This window comes from Notothenia rossii (assembly GCF_949606895.1).
Source record: "Notothenia rossii genome assembly, chromosome: 8".
Classification (NCBI taxonomy): domain Eukaryota; kingdom Metazoa; phylum Chordata; class Actinopteri; order Perciformes; family Nototheniidae; genus Notothenia; species Notothenia rossii.
The window spans coordinates 66,939,422-66,956,071 of NC_136906.1; the positions used below are offsets into that span (position 1 = coordinate 66,939,422).

The 16,650-nt window shown below is 40.0% G+C and overlaps 2 protein-coding genes across 3 annotated transcripts; both read left to right on the top strand.

Annotated features, from left to right (window-relative positions):
- Positions 1 to 4,938: 4,938 nt before the first annotated feature.
- fdft1 (farnesyl-diphosphate farnesyltransferase 1) lies at positions 4,939 to 12,630 on the top strand. Of its 2 annotated transcripts, XM_079642792.1 has the most exons (8): positions 4,939 to 5,140; positions 7,134 to 7,231; positions 8,492 to 8,675; positions 8,840 to 8,968; positions 9,442 to 9,633; positions 9,932 to 10,108; positions 10,567 to 10,719; positions 11,426 to 12,630. In XM_079642792.1, the coding sequence occupies exons 1-8, from the start codon at positions 5,042 to 5,044 to the stop codon at positions 11,651 to 11,653; spliced, it is 1,260 nt and encodes a 419-aa protein (XP_079498918.1). In that variant the 5' UTR covers positions 4,939 to 5,041; the 3' UTR covers positions 11,654 to 12,630. The 2 variants fall into 2 exon arrangements, with proteins under 2 accessions (XP_079498918.1, XP_079498917.1); XM_079642791.1 differs by lacking the exon at positions 4,939 to 5,140 and having other exon boundaries at positions 6,337 to 7,231.
- A 203-nt stretch (positions 12,631 to 12,833) lies between these two features.
- ctsbb (cathepsin Bb) lies at positions 12,834 to 16,463 on the top strand. Its single transcript, XM_079646356.1, has 10 exons — positions 12,834 to 12,959; positions 13,516 to 13,670; positions 13,790 to 13,875; positions 14,002 to 14,116; positions 14,267 to 14,382; positions 14,479 to 14,564; positions 14,977 to 15,120; positions 15,205 to 15,321; positions 15,931 to 16,059; positions 16,183 to 16,463. Exons 2-10 carry the CDS (start codon positions 13,548 to 13,550, stop codon positions 16,257 to 16,259), a joined length of 993 nt encoding a protein of 330 aa, XP_079502482.1. The 5' UTR covers positions 12,834 to 12,959; positions 13,516 to 13,547; the 3' UTR covers positions 16,260 to 16,463.
- The last annotated feature ends 187 nt before the right edge of the window (positions 16,464 to 16,650 follow it).

Below are 16,650 nucleotides of genomic sequence, written 5' to 3' on the forward strand. Positions count from 1 at the left end.
GCCGATGAGTCAGCAGGTGACGAGGAGCCGGAGTCGGGACCATGGTTACTGGAGCTGGCACTGAAGCCGGGAACATGGCTGTAAGGTCCGGTTCTGGACCCGGAAACATGGCTGTAAGGTCCGGTTCTGGAGCCGGAACCATGGCTCTTGGGGCTTGAGCTGCTAGCTTGGCCTTGCGACTCCTCTTAGCAGCCGCCTGAATACTCCGTGGACCTCCATAAGCCAGACGAGTTCCAGAATATGACTCCTGGACAGGAGCACGAACTGGGGCAGAAGCATGGGTTGACTGCAGACGAAACCCACCGAGGCGTATGGTGCCAGGTTGGGAATTGGGAGGCCGGGAGCTAGCAAGTCTGGGGCTAGCAGGCCGGGAATCACACACAGGGAGGATCTTTGAAATCCAGCCAGGTAAGAACTTCACCATACCTGGTTTCTCTCTAGCCATCTGGCGCGCCTCCGACAACACAGCCTCCCGCTGCTGAACTCCGGGTGCTCTCTTCCATCTATCCGAGCAGTTAGCCAAAAAAAAGGAAAAATGTAATAATTCCGACTCTAACGGATCTGCTGGGCCCATTTCTTGGTCGGTTCGTACTGTCACGGTTTGTGAAACAAGCAGGACCCAAATGCAGATATAAACTGAAAATTCCTTTATTTCAAGGCTATGGTATATATATATACAATGACAAAACAGAACACTCACCGCAGAACTAGACAGAGAACAAGACGAACCGACCAAGACAGACAGACAACCCAGAACTTAAATACACACAAGACTCAATCACACAACAAGACACAGGTGAGGAGGGAGGAGAAAACACAGGGGCCCAGGTGAACATAATCAGACAATTAGACACACCAGGGAAACTAATGACAAGACACCTCCATCTTGCAGGTAATGGAGGCAGTGATTGCTGAAGGTGAGATGGATTTGAGATTTCTGTAGGTTATTGTGTGTTTTTGCTTTTGGGCGGGGATGGGGATGTTGATGTCCATGATGCTGGCCAGGTGATCCGAGATGTGGAGATTGAGGCTGGACAGATGATGGATGGTGAGACCAGTGGAGCAGACCAAGTCCAGGATGTGTGTGTTTTGGGAAGTTGATGTGTTGAGAGAAGTTGCAGCAGTGAAGGGTTCCCAAAAATGTAGAGGCATATTTGCAGGTCGGGTCGTCAACGTGAATGTTAAAATCACCTAAGAGGAGAACAGATGGGGATATGGCAGAAAGCTGAGTGAGAATATCACAGAGGTCGGAGAGAAAGGAGGGGTTTGGCTTCGGGGGACGGTAGATGATGGCTGTGATCAGGGGAGTGGGACCAGAGAGTTTGAAGACCAGGTGTTCAAATGAAAAAACATCGGGGATGGAGATTATTATCGTTTTAATGTATTTTCTGTTAGCAGCTATGCCACCACCCCGCCCTTGTGTGCGAGGTTTGTCGATGTATGTGAACCCTGGGGTGATTTGATTTATAGAAAAATAGTCCAGGGGTTTTTGCCACGTAGAGACGAGATGGCATTTATAGTTTGGAGGGAAATTTCACGGAGTTAAGAAACCTAGATCTTTATGCCTGCGTGCAATACAGAGAGATATTGACAAATCCTCTTTCTTTATTCAGTCAATGAACTTACCTGCAGGCCTTCACAAAAATAGCTAGCATACTGCAGCTTTCCCTCCTCTCTACTTTAAGGAATATATGTTTGACTGACCTGAGAGCGGACCAGTCCAGAAGTAAGGAGGAAGAAAATAAAGCAAACTCAAAATGTGGGCATTTCTTGAAAACTATTCACAAGTCCGTACATGGCTAGCATCATGCTCTGCAACAGTAAGGCCTGCTGCATTGCCCACAGTAACAACCCAAATCGGTATGAGCAGTCTTATATAGCCCCCCACCATTAGGTGCTACCAAAAAACAGGCCTGTTACTTACAGTCACACCTGTTACACATATAGTCAAACACAAGTCAAACTATATCAAACATGAAATCCACAATACTAAGCACACATTTATGAAGCTATGTATAATTAATACATTTAAAAACAATACAGAAAAAGCTACCAACAACTATATCACCCCCTACTGTAGCTTACTCTGTGAAACTGTTTTTACTTTACAAAAAGGTCTTCTTTCCACTGGGACCGTTTTAACCGCGGACCATTAGTGTTAGCGCTCAGGTAAGATGTAGGCTACCTTATGGCTTACGCTGTATATCACTTAATTTAAGACCCTTACGTTGTTATTCATGAATACTTTGATTAAGCCACCGAAAACGTTCTACAACATAATCCTTTATATATCATATTTATTATTTATTATAGGTTGGGCTATAAGAAATTAACATGAGTTACGTTTGCTTGCTTGCTGATATTATAAAGCCATCAAATACAAGTTTTTAAACGCCACACTTGCTTGTCTGTTTGTGTTCCAATATGTGTTTGTGCTAAACATGCTATTATAACTGTAGGCAACACACAACCTAATGGTGCAAACAATGCTTCGCATTTAGCCTAATGAAACTCTACACAAACATAACACCTAGATCCCCTCCGTTACAATGTTGCAAATGAAGGGTGCTTTAAATACAAATTATATCATATTTGTTAATCAACATTATTTTCGTAAGCTTATAAATATAACGCAGTTGTGTCCCATGTAAATGAATTGCACTGATTATGCCCTCTTTCGATTTTTGTGGACAAATTGCTTTTTCCTTTTCCCACATCAATGTTATAAAATTAAAATAAATACAGAACCAGTGTAATTAGTTGCACCTTTGTTTTTACTATAGGCTACTATACAAACATCTCTAACAAGCTGTATTAGTAGCCTAGTATTTACCCCATGGGATTTTATTTATTTATGAAAGAATCTTTGTTACCTAGAAAAGCACTTAGTCCCATTTAATTATTTTAAGTTGACCTCATACGTTCAACCTATTTTGGCAGTTGTCTCTCTCTTCCTCCTTCTTTGTTTTTTCTGCATATAATGTGAAATTGCTAGTAAGCTGTCAGGTTATGGTATGTGTTCCACGTTGGATAAACCTTAATGTCCTCTGGTCAATCAATGATGAAGCAGCATTGTAATGAAGCAGCTCAGCTTAACTATAACTCAGCAGGCAAATTCATGCATAGATGTTTTTAAATCACAATTTCCTCGTCTCTTCACTGATGTATATTCATCTTTAACTTTTTGTTTTATTAAGAGGGTCATAATACATAATAATAATAATAATCAAGTTTGATTGAGTTGCTTATTTATATGTTGCTAGGTTCTTGTAGTTTTCTGCTGCTGTGGAACTTACATTTCTTGTGTGATCAAAACAGTTGAATATCTTAAAAAGGGACAATGTTAATCATGAAGCGTTGAAAGATAAATGAATAAAGTAGGTGCAGTGGTGATTTCCCCCCAGTGCTCCAGCTTGTCCCCCAGAAGCATGAATTAAAGGCACTGGAGAAATACAAAAAAACCCACGATTCTTATAGTTATTCCTGTTTTTTCCAGGTGGGAAAGGGATCTCTGTGCAGAGGACAGTTTCATCCACAACTATGCCAGATTGATAGACAAACTGTAGGCACTGGTACCATACAGATGTTTTCCACAGCAGTGGTACCCTTCCTTGCTTCAGGCTCAGGTTAAAGAGGAACTTTACAATCCCACACAGATTTGAGGAGCCTTGAGCCTCCTTAATATTCCTCCTCAGCTCCCTTAGAACAATCCTCAGCTCCTTTTATTACCTGACTAAAAAAATAATAAACTTTATATTTATATTATCATAGATTTTACCTCCTTTTGTCGATAAACCTGATACAATGGTATATATTTGCTGCATGTATACCTTTTTAAAGTTCTTAATAAATAATCTGAGGGGAATTTCTTGTTGTTTGTTTTTAACTTGTGATGTGTCATTTTGTAAAACACTTTGAGCTGCATGTGTTATAAATAAAGCTTTATTATTATTATTATTATTATTATTATTATTATTATTATATCTGTAAAAAAAAACTAAAAAAACATCGCATCACAGTCAGACCAAAAGGCATAAAAGCCTACCAGACAAAATATACAAATAAAAGGTTTTCTATTCAAATCAATAGAACAAACGTTTTCAAATAGACAAAGCTTAGAGTTATATATTAGATGATTGCTAACACGCTGTGTCAAAGAGTTAGATCACAACCAACAGGTATCAGAATCAGAATCAGAATACCTCTATTAGTCCCAGAGGGGAAATTTGCAGCACTACAGCAGGAAAACAGAAAACAGCTTAGTGTTGCATATCTTAAATGCGTTAAAAAAAGTACTAAGTTATAATATAATAAACAATATGCTAAAAAAGTACTAAGTTATAAAACAATAAACAATATGCTAAAAAATATATATAAAAACTAAAAAAGTTACATAATTTTCAAAAATACCGATCAAAAACAAATCAAATCTACAAATTAAATCCTGTAGCAGTTCTTAGGATTTAGCGGCCAGGTATAAATTACACAGTTATTAATGGCATATATATATATATATATATATTGATTTTGCGGCCAGGTATAAATTACAGTTATTAATGGCATATATAGGCTATATATATATATATATATATATATATATATATATATATTGATTTTGCGGCCAGGTATAAATTACACAGTTATTAATGGCATATATATATTGCACATATAGCACATATTGCACAAAGTTGGTTTGTATTTAGCAGCAAGGGGTGTTATAGTCTAGTATTACATCATGTAAATGAGCAGGTATGGTTTCCCATTCGGAAGAATACGGACCAATCAGAAGCCGTGCTCCACTGTCACTCCGCTGAGGCGGGGCATCACACCAGCCACTCTGCTCGCTCATTGGGCACTGGCCGCTATGCCCATGACTCGCCAGCCAATCAGAGGCGTCGGTCGATCAGACGACGTTTGGTACTGAGAGCCGCATTTTTTCCTTGGTGCAACTGCATCTCGGGACGCTTCGCTTTGATGGGTGAACATCTCTGCAGACTTACACATCAGTTTGTTAGAGTAACAGCAGAAAACCTGAAGCAACATGGACATCCTGAAGTCACTGGGGCACCCGGAAGAGATATTCAACCTATTCAAATTTAAAATGGGGGGATGCAGCACTGTGATGCGAAAGTTGGATTATGTGAGTAAACACTCTTATTGAACATACTGAGAATAACTTTAATATCTACATAATACTACAGTCATATGAAGACAGTGTGCAGGTTGTATTGCCTACAGGATTTCATTTTCAAACGTGCCTTTCGGATCATAGCCTATAGCACATGATGTTCCTCATTTAACAGCATCACCAAAAACAGGTTGTAGGTAGTGAAACAGAAACCCACAGAGGCATGCTCGGCTAGACTCTGCTAGATGCACTAATGAGATCTCTCACTCTTTGTTGGCTCAGGTGTGCACAGGTTGATATGACCATTGACTTGGGATTTACGTTACATAAGGAGCTTGGAGGGTTCAACAGCAGGGAGAGATGATGTGCGCACGTTTACCGGCTAATCCCAATGTTTTAACACGAATGTGACCCAGAGAGAGAGAGTCTGCAAATACTGTACCATGGTTTAAAGTTAACAGTTAGTTTATCCTGGTTGGGCGTATTATTAAATGACCCAGACAAAAGGTTAACAAAAGCATATCCCTGCAAAGTGAAGTTAACCTAATAATAGGAATACAAAGATAGTGCTGGAAACAAGCGTGTTGACAGTAGCAACACAAGCCCTCACTTTCCTGTAGTACAAATTGTGTCTTTGTTCAGTAAGTAATACTTATTATAGATGCTACTACAGTGCCAAATCCAACCCAGACATCTAGATGTGCATTTAGTTTCCATCAGCCAGATGTATTAGTACCAGCTGTTTGTCCAGTTTTCTGTGATCTGCCAGATTTATGACTTGATAATATGCTAACATTTGCATGCAAAGGTTTACTAACCTCTGACCACCAGCAATTCATTTTGGGTCAATGAGGCTGTTGCAAAAGTTGTGAGCCTATAACATTTAGATTGTCATTCATTTTAGTTATAGTAATAGTCAGTCATTTCAGCTGTTTATATTTCTTAACCACTGTTAAGTTAACCCTCCAGCTTCACAGAATCTGACAGGTCACAGATTTGACTTCAACACCTGACTCCACTCATACATCCTACTGTACTTCCCACTGTCTGCCACCAGGTGTCCACACCATGCACTGCTATCCATGTATTTTTCGCAGCAAACTTGCCGTTATCAGACACAAATAAAACAGTTTATTCTCACCAAGCAAATTTGCCTCAGTAGGATTAACACTTATATCTTTAATATTTTTTTCAATATTGCAAAAATAAATGTGTTTGATTTTTAATATTACGTAAGGTAATAGGTAATTGATTTATAATGTATTTCAATGTGAAACATCTTACACGAGTCGTTACTTTACTTGTAGAGCATAGTTTGTCAGCGTACCTCTTATAAATAAAGTTGAGAAAAAAATTGTCAACATACGCAGAAGCAACTGCAGTCGAGTGCTATTTTTAATATTATGTTTTTTCCACTCACAAAACCCTCTATGCTTTAATGTAACCGTCTGCTGTTATTCAGAAGGGTTTAAAACAGAAGTGCATGTTGAGTTTTAGCCTTATTTCCTAGCTGTAAACTGCAGCAAGTTGTGAAATACGCAACTGGTGTTGTTGTTGGGTAAAGGTGGGAGGAGCAGTAAAATCATAACAACAGATCTACAAACGCTCTGCGCAGATCCGCTCCTCTACGCAGTGGGGAAAACTGCTTGGAAGTCAGTGGCGTTCCTCGCCTCACCCGACCCTCCGCTCATTTGTCCTCTAGGATACATGTTTCAAGCTTCCCCACCAGCCGTAGCGTCGACATGCACAGAGTCGTTTCATAGTTGCAGGGTCGGTCGCGCAGGCTGTCCGTATGGCCGGAGCTTGCTGCAAGTGTACCTTCTCTCTGTCCGTGTTCAAGCGCTCTCTGTCGGTGGCGCCGCGTGGCTGCGGGTCCGCTCCTCGGTCCCTCCTCTCGTGCTGGAGACTGGGGGAGCGGGCCCTGCAGGAGGCCGCCCGACCCTCCAGCGCCCTCAGACCCGCATGTTTTTACCGACACTCGACCTTCTCCTGTCTCTCTTGCCAGGAATCCATGAGTGAGAGTCTGCGGACCTGCTATCTGTATCTGAACCAAACCAGTCGCAGTTTTGCAGCTGTCATTCAAGCGCTGGACGGGGAGTTGAGGTGAGTCATGCATATTATGTTTCTCTGTTGTCTACGTTCATAAAGCATAACACAACACCATCAGAGCACGGTGCAGAGTCTCTAGATGAGTTTACAGTCATCCGTTCTTATGAAACATCCATGTAGTCTGCTGTATAGAAAACTGTAGTTTCCCCACAGCAGACGCGTATTCATGACGTCCGCTGGCGCATCATAAATACGTCGGATAGTGAAATTGCAGTCGATTCTCAAGGCACCGCAGTCTCTTCTCCTAAATCCTTTTGAATTCTCCTATCCACTATTCCTTAAACCCGTGACTTTTCACACAGAGGTTAAGCAATAGACGATAGGAATAGACGATATAGCTGGCTTTTGGACTATTCCACTGCAGCCTTGGCTCCAGGTGGAGGGGTGTGTCTGTGGGCATGTTTTCTTCGTGAAGGGCAGATGGGCGTTGGCTGGGGTACTTCTATTTTCTGCACTAGTTCTCTGAGTAACACATGTGCATAATGTGCAAAAGACACATTAAAGTGATTAACATCGTCAACACCACTATCAGCAGTTTAAACATAATACTCGGATTGCATCCATTATGTTATCTGGCGCGTCTTTGATATTCTACCAAAAGTACCCACAAATGACGGTATCACCTGTGGGGTTGCAACCGTGTTTGACACAAGACACAGCTCCATGCAGACTGCGTTTGTGTCAGGCACTCAGAATGTATAAGTCATTATTTTTGAAGACATTTTGCACATGATAGCTTATCAATTCAACAACAGGTATCAGCCTCAACAAACCAAAGTCCACTGCAGGACTTAATGATTTAAGTAATTTCTTGTACCAATACAAACGCACAGTTGGCAATAGTTTGCTGTAATTTACCAAGGAAATAAGGCTACATATCTGTAAGGATGTATTTAGATTCAGTATGACAAAGCACTTTATACAGTACATTCATTTTTTCTGTTGATCTACATCAACAGATCAACAGAATGATTGATCAGCTTATCTGCTCATGTCTCAATGTCACACTTAATCAAACAAACACAGATGGACATTTAATGAGTAAGTTATTAAACATAAAATACACATCCTAAGTGTGTGGGTGTCCACTTTATATATCCTCGGTCGGAAAGAATCCTCTACATATAGACTACCCTGACCTGTGACGACCTCTTTGACACGCCTGCTATTTTTGTCTTTTGATTCAAGGATATGCATCTTTTCAGTCAGCATGTGAAAAGACACTAAAAGCCTTCTCCTATCTTTCTGATCCAGGCATGCAGTTTGTATTTTCTACCTGGTGCTGCGAGCGCTGGACACGGTGGAGGACGACATGACGATTCCTATGGACAAGAAGGTCCCCATGCTGAATGATTTCCACACCTTCCTGTACCAGGATGAGTGGCGCTTCACCGAGAGCCAGGAGAAAGACCGACAGGTTCTGGCAGATTTCCCCACGGTCAGTAGCTCGGCATGGTTTTACTTGGAACGGCCTCAAGAGTGTCATTTACTGATGTAGTTCCTTTTATAAATGTCTAGGCTGGTATTCGATAGAAAAATCTGAAATGAAATCTTTGTCACTTGTATCTGTTACTACAATCTTTATATGTACTTGCATTCCAGATATCAGTGGAGTTCAGAAACCTCGCTAAGGAATACCGAGACGTCATCTCAGATATCTGCCACCGTATGGGAGTAGGAATGGCTGAGTTCCTGGATAAGAAAGTGGGATCCATGAAGGAGTGGGACCTGGTAAATATCAACCTTATCTTAAAATAACAGCAAAAATGTTAGATAAATGACAGGAGTAGAACAATGACTTGTACTAAATGGCAAAAGTGCATATCCTTACAACACAAACAGATATCTAACAGAGTTTATAATACCCTGCACTTTCCATAACATAAGATATGAAAAAATATATGCTATTTTACTTTTCTATATGCAATATTGACTTGTATCTCTGCAGCTTCATTCTGTCTTACCGATGTGTTATGTTAAAAATATTTTAGTCATTATGGTAACTTGATTTTGATGCAGTCTTACAATACACCACGTAAAACCTTATATAAAACCAACTATTTGTCTATGACTTTGACAATATTGAATAAATGTTTTAAAATCTTTGGATGTTAGAATAACTGTGTTTGCTTAATCATAAACCAGAATACATATCATGCTTGGACAATGAAATCTGATCCCATGTGGTCTTCTGTTATCCTCAGTATTGCCATTACGTGGCGGGGCTGGTTGGTATCGGCCTGTCTCAGCTGTTCTCTGCGTCCCAGCTGGAGGACCCCGAGGTGGGGCGTGACACCGAGATGGCTAACTCCATGGGCCTGTTTCTCCAGAAGACGAACATCATCCGAGATTATCTGGAGGACATTCAGGTGGGACGCGCCTTCTGGCCTCAAGAGGTAAGAACCTGTCCTCTGCCCTGGTTTGAGTGTTTGTTTTCCTGATCACCACAGTTTTGAAATTCGATAGTAACAGAAATGCAGAATATACAGATTTTACAAACAAAGACCAACATTTTTAAGTCAGCTAGTGTCTCAAACACCTTTTATGTATATTGTGTCTCTTACTAAATATAAAAACTGACATGATTCCTTTTGACTTCTTGATGATGTTGCTTAGAGGTTTACTGAATATTGATTTAAAAAAAAAAAAAACAGTACCATATGTGATGTGTTAATATCTCGTGTCCCCGTGCAGGCTTGGAGTCAGTTTGCAGGTCGTCTGGAGGACTTTGCTCAGCCTGAGAAGCTGGACTCGGCTCTCTCCTGTCTCAACTTTCTGGTCACTGACGCTCTGCGACACGTCCCCGATGTTATCGCCTACCTGTCCCGCCTGCAAAACCAGAGCGTCTTCAACTTCTGCGCCATTCCACAGGTACACACTGACTTATGTCTTATTACTGTGGCTGTGAGGTAGGTTATGGGTTCGATCCCAGCTCCTGCAAACAACATTTCGATGAATCCTTGGGCAAGATACTTAACCCAAAGTTGTTTCCTATAGAAGTGGTTGAATGTTAGCTTGCCTGAGGTGATTGCACTTAGCATGTCAAAGTTTGGATTCGTGAATAGTGACTTTGAGAAGTCGCAAAGAATGGTTAAATGCTTATGAAAATGCTATATAAATACTGTCCATTTTACATTTACTACCTTTCAGTGTACTTCCTTTTCCATGACTAACACGAGATAAAACAGCATCGCATCATTAAATGCTAACTGCTACTTGACCAACATGCAATATTGTTGATGAGAAAAAAGGAGGCAACAATATAGTATAAATGTCATTATTTCTTTAACTCCTTTCCTTCAACTACATGTTTATTCTCTCCTGATCAGGTGATGGCAATAGCTACTCTGTCGACTTGCTACAACAACCCCATGTTGTTCAAGGGAGTGGTGAAGATTAGGAAGGGGCAGGCGGTCACGCTCATGATGGAGGCCACCAACATGAGAGCCGTGCAGACCATCATGGCCCAGTACAACCAGGAGGTGGGTGTGTCGTCATGTTGGCTTTCACCATATTGGTGCCCTTTTAAAAAAATCATTTAAGTCTTTATTTGTTATCTTTTCAAACAGCAATTTAACAACCACATGACTCATAAATGTCGATACATATTACTCAACCAGAAAAGAGAGGGAAAACAAAACCAAACAACACAAATAACCCCAAAAAGACTAAACACAAATATTTTACGAATGCACTTTCATACATCATACAGCTCCAGCCATGATAATATTTAGCTTCTGCTTTTCTCCCAAGATTTTAATTAAGTAAAAAAATGTTTACCCCACTTAAATTTCCATTTCGTTCTGTTCTTTCTCCTTCTTTCGTTTTTACAGGAGACACAGTTTCAGTCAAACGTTAAACCCAGTCAGTTAGTTCTGGTGTTCTGCAAAACAAGTCTTGCTTCAATAATAAAACTTCTCAGTTTTAATGCAAACTGTGCTTTGGTGACACCCTCTGGTAAAAGTTTAAAAGTGTTTTCTGACACAGACATAACGTACCCACACTGAGTGCAATTTTGTATGGATATTATTTTATTATTTCTTCTTATGTTTTGTAAGTAATATGTATTGTTTTATTTCGTATGTCTTTCTACTCTAGTGAATGTTTTTCTTAATCCAACTTCCCATCTAAAGTATTTCACATGATTGTACTGAGTGACACTTAACATCCCATTCTCCCTCTCTGCAGATTCTACAGAAGGTCTCCCACACGGACCCGACCCGGGACAAGACCCTGCGCATCCTGGCTCTAATACGGGAGAAGTCGGCCGTGTCACAGAGCAACCTGCCCTCCAGGACTGCCCACCTGTCGCCCATGTACTTGTCTGCTGCCATGCTGCTGGCTGCTCTCAGCTGGCAGTACCTCAGCACCACCGCAGCACAGGCACAGGGCACCGGGGACATGAAGGGACAGTGAACCCATTGATCCTAACCTCACCGGGGCCCACAGACTCAGAAAGCCCCTTTTTGCCCACTCTGGATGTCCAGTTCCTTTCTATCTGGAATCTGAAACACTGCCCTCCTACAGCCTTCAGAGGAACATGGACATATTTAAACTATGTGGGGTTTCTGGTAGCAGGCCGGTCTCTTTAGGTTGTTTGACAGTGATTTATAGTGGTCCATCCTGCATCTGGATACATTAATTACACAACATGTTGTGTGGTCATATTCACCAGCATAAATCACACATTAAAACAATTCAGGGTGTTTTCTTGTTTGTTTATGTTGATTCTGTTCTTTTTTTGTTTCATTTGTAACATTTTGACCCCTTGAATAAAGTTATTCAGCATATTTAACATTTAAAGACAGAAGGTAGTAATTTTTCCCATTAATTGGTAAATGCAAATTACATGACACTGCCTTTTTCAAGGATCTAAGAGAGGGCAGTCACTAATTCCATTAGGTTTTTGTTTGATTCTGTGTCAACTCTTATATTTTTCAGGTCAAATTTAAAGCAAGTTTAATATCCATCTCACTATGTTTCTTCAGGAGAAACACTCAAAGTAAATATAAGTTACAATCATGCACTTTACAGTTAATCTGTTGCATCTGCATCCTCCAACACTATAACTTTATTTCACCACTTATACGTCTTTGTGTTACATTTCTATGGCTTTAGAAATAGGAGGAAAAAGAAGCTATTCCTATGTAGTTTTGACATGAACTTTTTAAATGAATGAGGAAGAACAAATGTAATTTCTGATACATTTCATATCTGAAAAAAAACCATATCGTGACTGCTAGCTAAAGTGTCCTTAATGCAGCTTTGGTGAGTAGAAAGGCTTGCACAGAGTTACCTTGTACAGAACCAAAGGAGAGCTACAAACATTTATATGTAATGTGACATTTTGATTTGTACATATATGAGACAAATAAAGAAGTTAAATAATCTAATCAGCCTGAATTGTTATTGTGCAAACAACACGAAGTGGGTGAATATTTTAATAGAGCCTAGACTCAACAATTGTACAGCATTGTTCAAAGGTAAATATGAGTCAACAATAATGTTAAGTCATAAATGTTCTCTGTATTGTTGTCAGGTCATCATTTTAAGATCACCTGTCAAGCTTTGGAAATACTTTTATTTCAGTCACATGTTTACTGACAATGCATTTATCATAGAGACATGTGATTGAATGACTTACTGCTTGTAAAAAGTGAAAGTACTTCAGTTCAGTTTCAGAAGGGATTTGCAGGAGGACGTTGATCAAAAACAACTGCAGGTAAATGTTCAAGACCTACAGTATATTTGAGAGATCGTCTTTCTTGTGTTATATTGTGTTAAATTGTTCTCTTTAAAGCTGCTAGACTTTCATACCATCTTCACTTTTGAGTGAATGTTGAATAAGCTTATATTATATGTAGCTTATATTTTTTCTCTGATATTTGTATGTAGATTCACTTGCTTCTGCGACTCCATTTCCTTCCTTGTAATTTCTTTTTTAATTGATCAAAAACAACAATTTGGTTTCACATGTCAGCACTGCAATATGTGGCAATTCATTAATGCTTCTGAAAAGAACAGAGATAGATGCTAATAATGATCATATAAAAACATTATGTGCTACTATCTTGCATTCTGTAGTTGCGCTGGACTTGTACAGGTACCGCTTCGTCATCTTCAAATTCTTCTACTCAATATTTGTTGAGTTGTTGAATTCATATTTTGAGAAGAAACAACATGAGGTTCCAGGGGTATTACAGGAAAATCCTGATCTAAGTGAAACTGTCTTTCCTTGTGATGTTCATGTTCAAGTAATACAACATTTTTCCTTCTAGGTGATTTTTCAGACTGTCATCTGGTTTGAAGGATGCATCCTCTGGCTCTCCTTTGTGTCGTTGTGACGGTCTCTGTCACCTTGGCACGACCTCAACGCCCTCATGCCTCCTCAGAGATGGTGGACCTTATTAACAAAGCCAACACCACCTGGACAGTAAGTCAATTCGGGTTATTTTTTCTGATAACTGTCTTTTCAGCAACAAGAAAAACCTGCCGTCCAAGATTGCTGTGATTTCTTTAATCTCCCATTAAACGTAATCTCTTTATGTCCAGGCTGGGCAGAACTTCTACAACATTGACATCAGCTATGTGAAGGGACTGTGTGGGACAATACTGAACGGACCCAGGCTGCCAGAGGTGTAAGTTTAATGAGTGTGAGAGGGCACAGATTTATGTGTGCGTGCAGTCTCTCACATGCTGAAACAGGTGACAGTCAGCAGGTTCATCTTATCTGCAGAGATCAGTGATTGTCCTCTCTTCTTCAGGGTTCACAATACTGAAGGCATAAGGCTTCCCGAAAGCTTCGACCCGCGCCAGCAGTGGCCTAACTGTCCCACAATCAAACAGATCAGGGACCAGGGATCCTGCGGGTCCTGCTGGGTAAGACAGGCCAACAAAAGGACACAACAGTGTACTAGACAGGGCAAGCTGTAATACTGCAGGTTAAAGGGAATTAAAAGACAATTAAAGTGCATTTAAGAGCCAACTAGCATATTCTTAAACCAGTAATCAAATGTTCTTTCCCCACAGGCCTTCGGGGCAGTTGAGGCGATATCCGACAGGTTGTGTATCCACAGCAGTGGTCAGGTTTCTTTGGAGATCTCCGCTGAAGATCTGCTCTCCTGCTGTGATGAATGTGGCATGGGGTGAGTATATGAGTAGCAAAACGAATTAATTCCAGGTATTTTTAGAGGATATTAAACAACAACGCTCATGGAGTTTTTATCCTCCTTTGGATGCAGCTGTTTCGGTGGTAATCCAGCTGCTGCTTGGATGTTCTGGGCGAAAAAAGGGCTTGTGACAGGAGGCCTGTATAACTCCAACGTTGGTAAGCTGTGAACTGAAATAGATATGAAGTATTATTAGAAAATATGCCACAGCATTAGTTCTGATTTGTCTTACGTCTTGAAATCTACTATGAAAAAACGTTTAGCAAGCATCTAATGGAACAACTTTGAAATGTTTTGATCACATGACAAATCACACTTTGATTATTGTGGCAAATTCATGACAAATCTTTTGAAAATTATTTGAAAAATCAAATACTCAATTATTTATGGGCCCATGGGATAATTGTTCCCAAAATATGGTGAATATACTCATGTGCCCTGACTAAGTAATTAAGACCAGTTTCACAGATTTTGAACTTTACATCCCAGAGAACAAATGAGAAATAAAAAAAATTCAGCTGCAAATGGGTTTAAAGAAAATCATGATTAAATTGACGGTGTGTTTGACAGGCTGCCGACCCTACAGCATCCCTGCCTGTGAGCATCATGTGAACGGGACCCGTCCTCCGTGTCAGGGAGAACAGGAGACTCCCAAGTGTGTGGAGCTGTGCGCTGATGGATACTCACCATCCTATCAGAAGGACAAAAACTTTGGTACAGACCCCCAAACAATCAATTTTCCCACTCCCAGTAGCTTCTCTTTCTACATGATTTTGTTAACTGTGTCTCCCTCTTCAGGTAAGCACGCATACAGCGTCCCGTCCAAACAGGAGCAGATCATGACCGAGCTGTACAAGAACGGGCCTGTGGAGGCAGCTTTCTCTGTGTATGCAGATTTTCTGCTGTACAAGACTGGTGAGTGAGACTGATTTGACTTTTCCGCTACGTTAGCTACAACAAACTGCATGCACACACACCTCTCCTCTACACACAGCAGCAAACAAGCAGGACAAGTAACCTCAGTATTTATATTTAAAGCAGTTTGACTAAATCTCAGAATGAAAATCAACTTTAAACCTGGTTTATTTTGCGTATTTCATATTTAGTCAGACACATAACTGTCATGCAATCTATTTTTGCTTTTTGAGTTCCATATTATAATCATACTATAGGATTTCCCTACCTTTTTGTCTCATGACCCCTTAAAACGAATCATGTGACCACTCATCATCATTTAAGGCCATAATGTGGACATGTGTGGTGAGAAATCGAAATAAAGAATGTTTTTTCCTTCTCAGATTGTTATATTTGAAGTATTTGCACATTATGTGTTGAGAACAAATATTCAGTATTTCACAAAAAAACAAAACAGATTAGTGTATGTAACTGTCCTACAACATATAAACGTGATTAAAAGCATAGTTTATTCTCTATAAAATCTGTAGTATATGTTAAAAAGTAGAAAGACAATCACTACTGTCTTATAACTGCTGTGTTATTGCAATGAATGTTCCTCTACTGTAGGTGTGTACCAGCATGTGACAGGAGAGATGCTCGGCGGTCATGCCATTAAGATCCTCGGCTGGGGGGAGGAGAATGGGACGCCCTATTGGCTCGCTGCAAACTCCTGGAACAGTGACTGGGGAAATAAAGGTACCACAGGACCAGGGTTTAAGGACGTCTTGTTTCTTGGTCACACAGTCTTTCATTGTCATATAATCATGCAATGTTGAGAGTGAATGGTGTTAAACATGTTTTTATGTCTTCTTGTTTCAGGTTTCTTCAAGATCAAGCGTGGAAATGATGAGTGTGGCATTGAGTCAGAGGTGGTTGCAGGAATCCCACTCAACTAGATGTTATGTGCTGGTTGTAAAGACAATTATCAAATTAAGTCATTCAAGAAAGATTAAAATAAAGACCTTGTTTTGTAAGAGACTGGTGTATTGCATTTAAAGCCAAATATTTTTGATATTTATGTGATCAAATACAAATAAATATATAAATAATAACTGTTGTGCTTGCTTTGTTATTGTCATGAATAAATGATTATGATTATCTCCAAGTTTTTTTCTCTACGAACTATACAGTACTTTTTCCGCAATTAAGCAGTTAAGAGTATGCATGACATATTGAGATGTTATTATTTGTTATGGCCTTTGTTTCAGCATAGCCAATGTGGACTGAAACATAGAGGATTAAAGTTTTTTTTTCCTGCCATGGGTATAAAGAGTCGGAGGCCTGCAG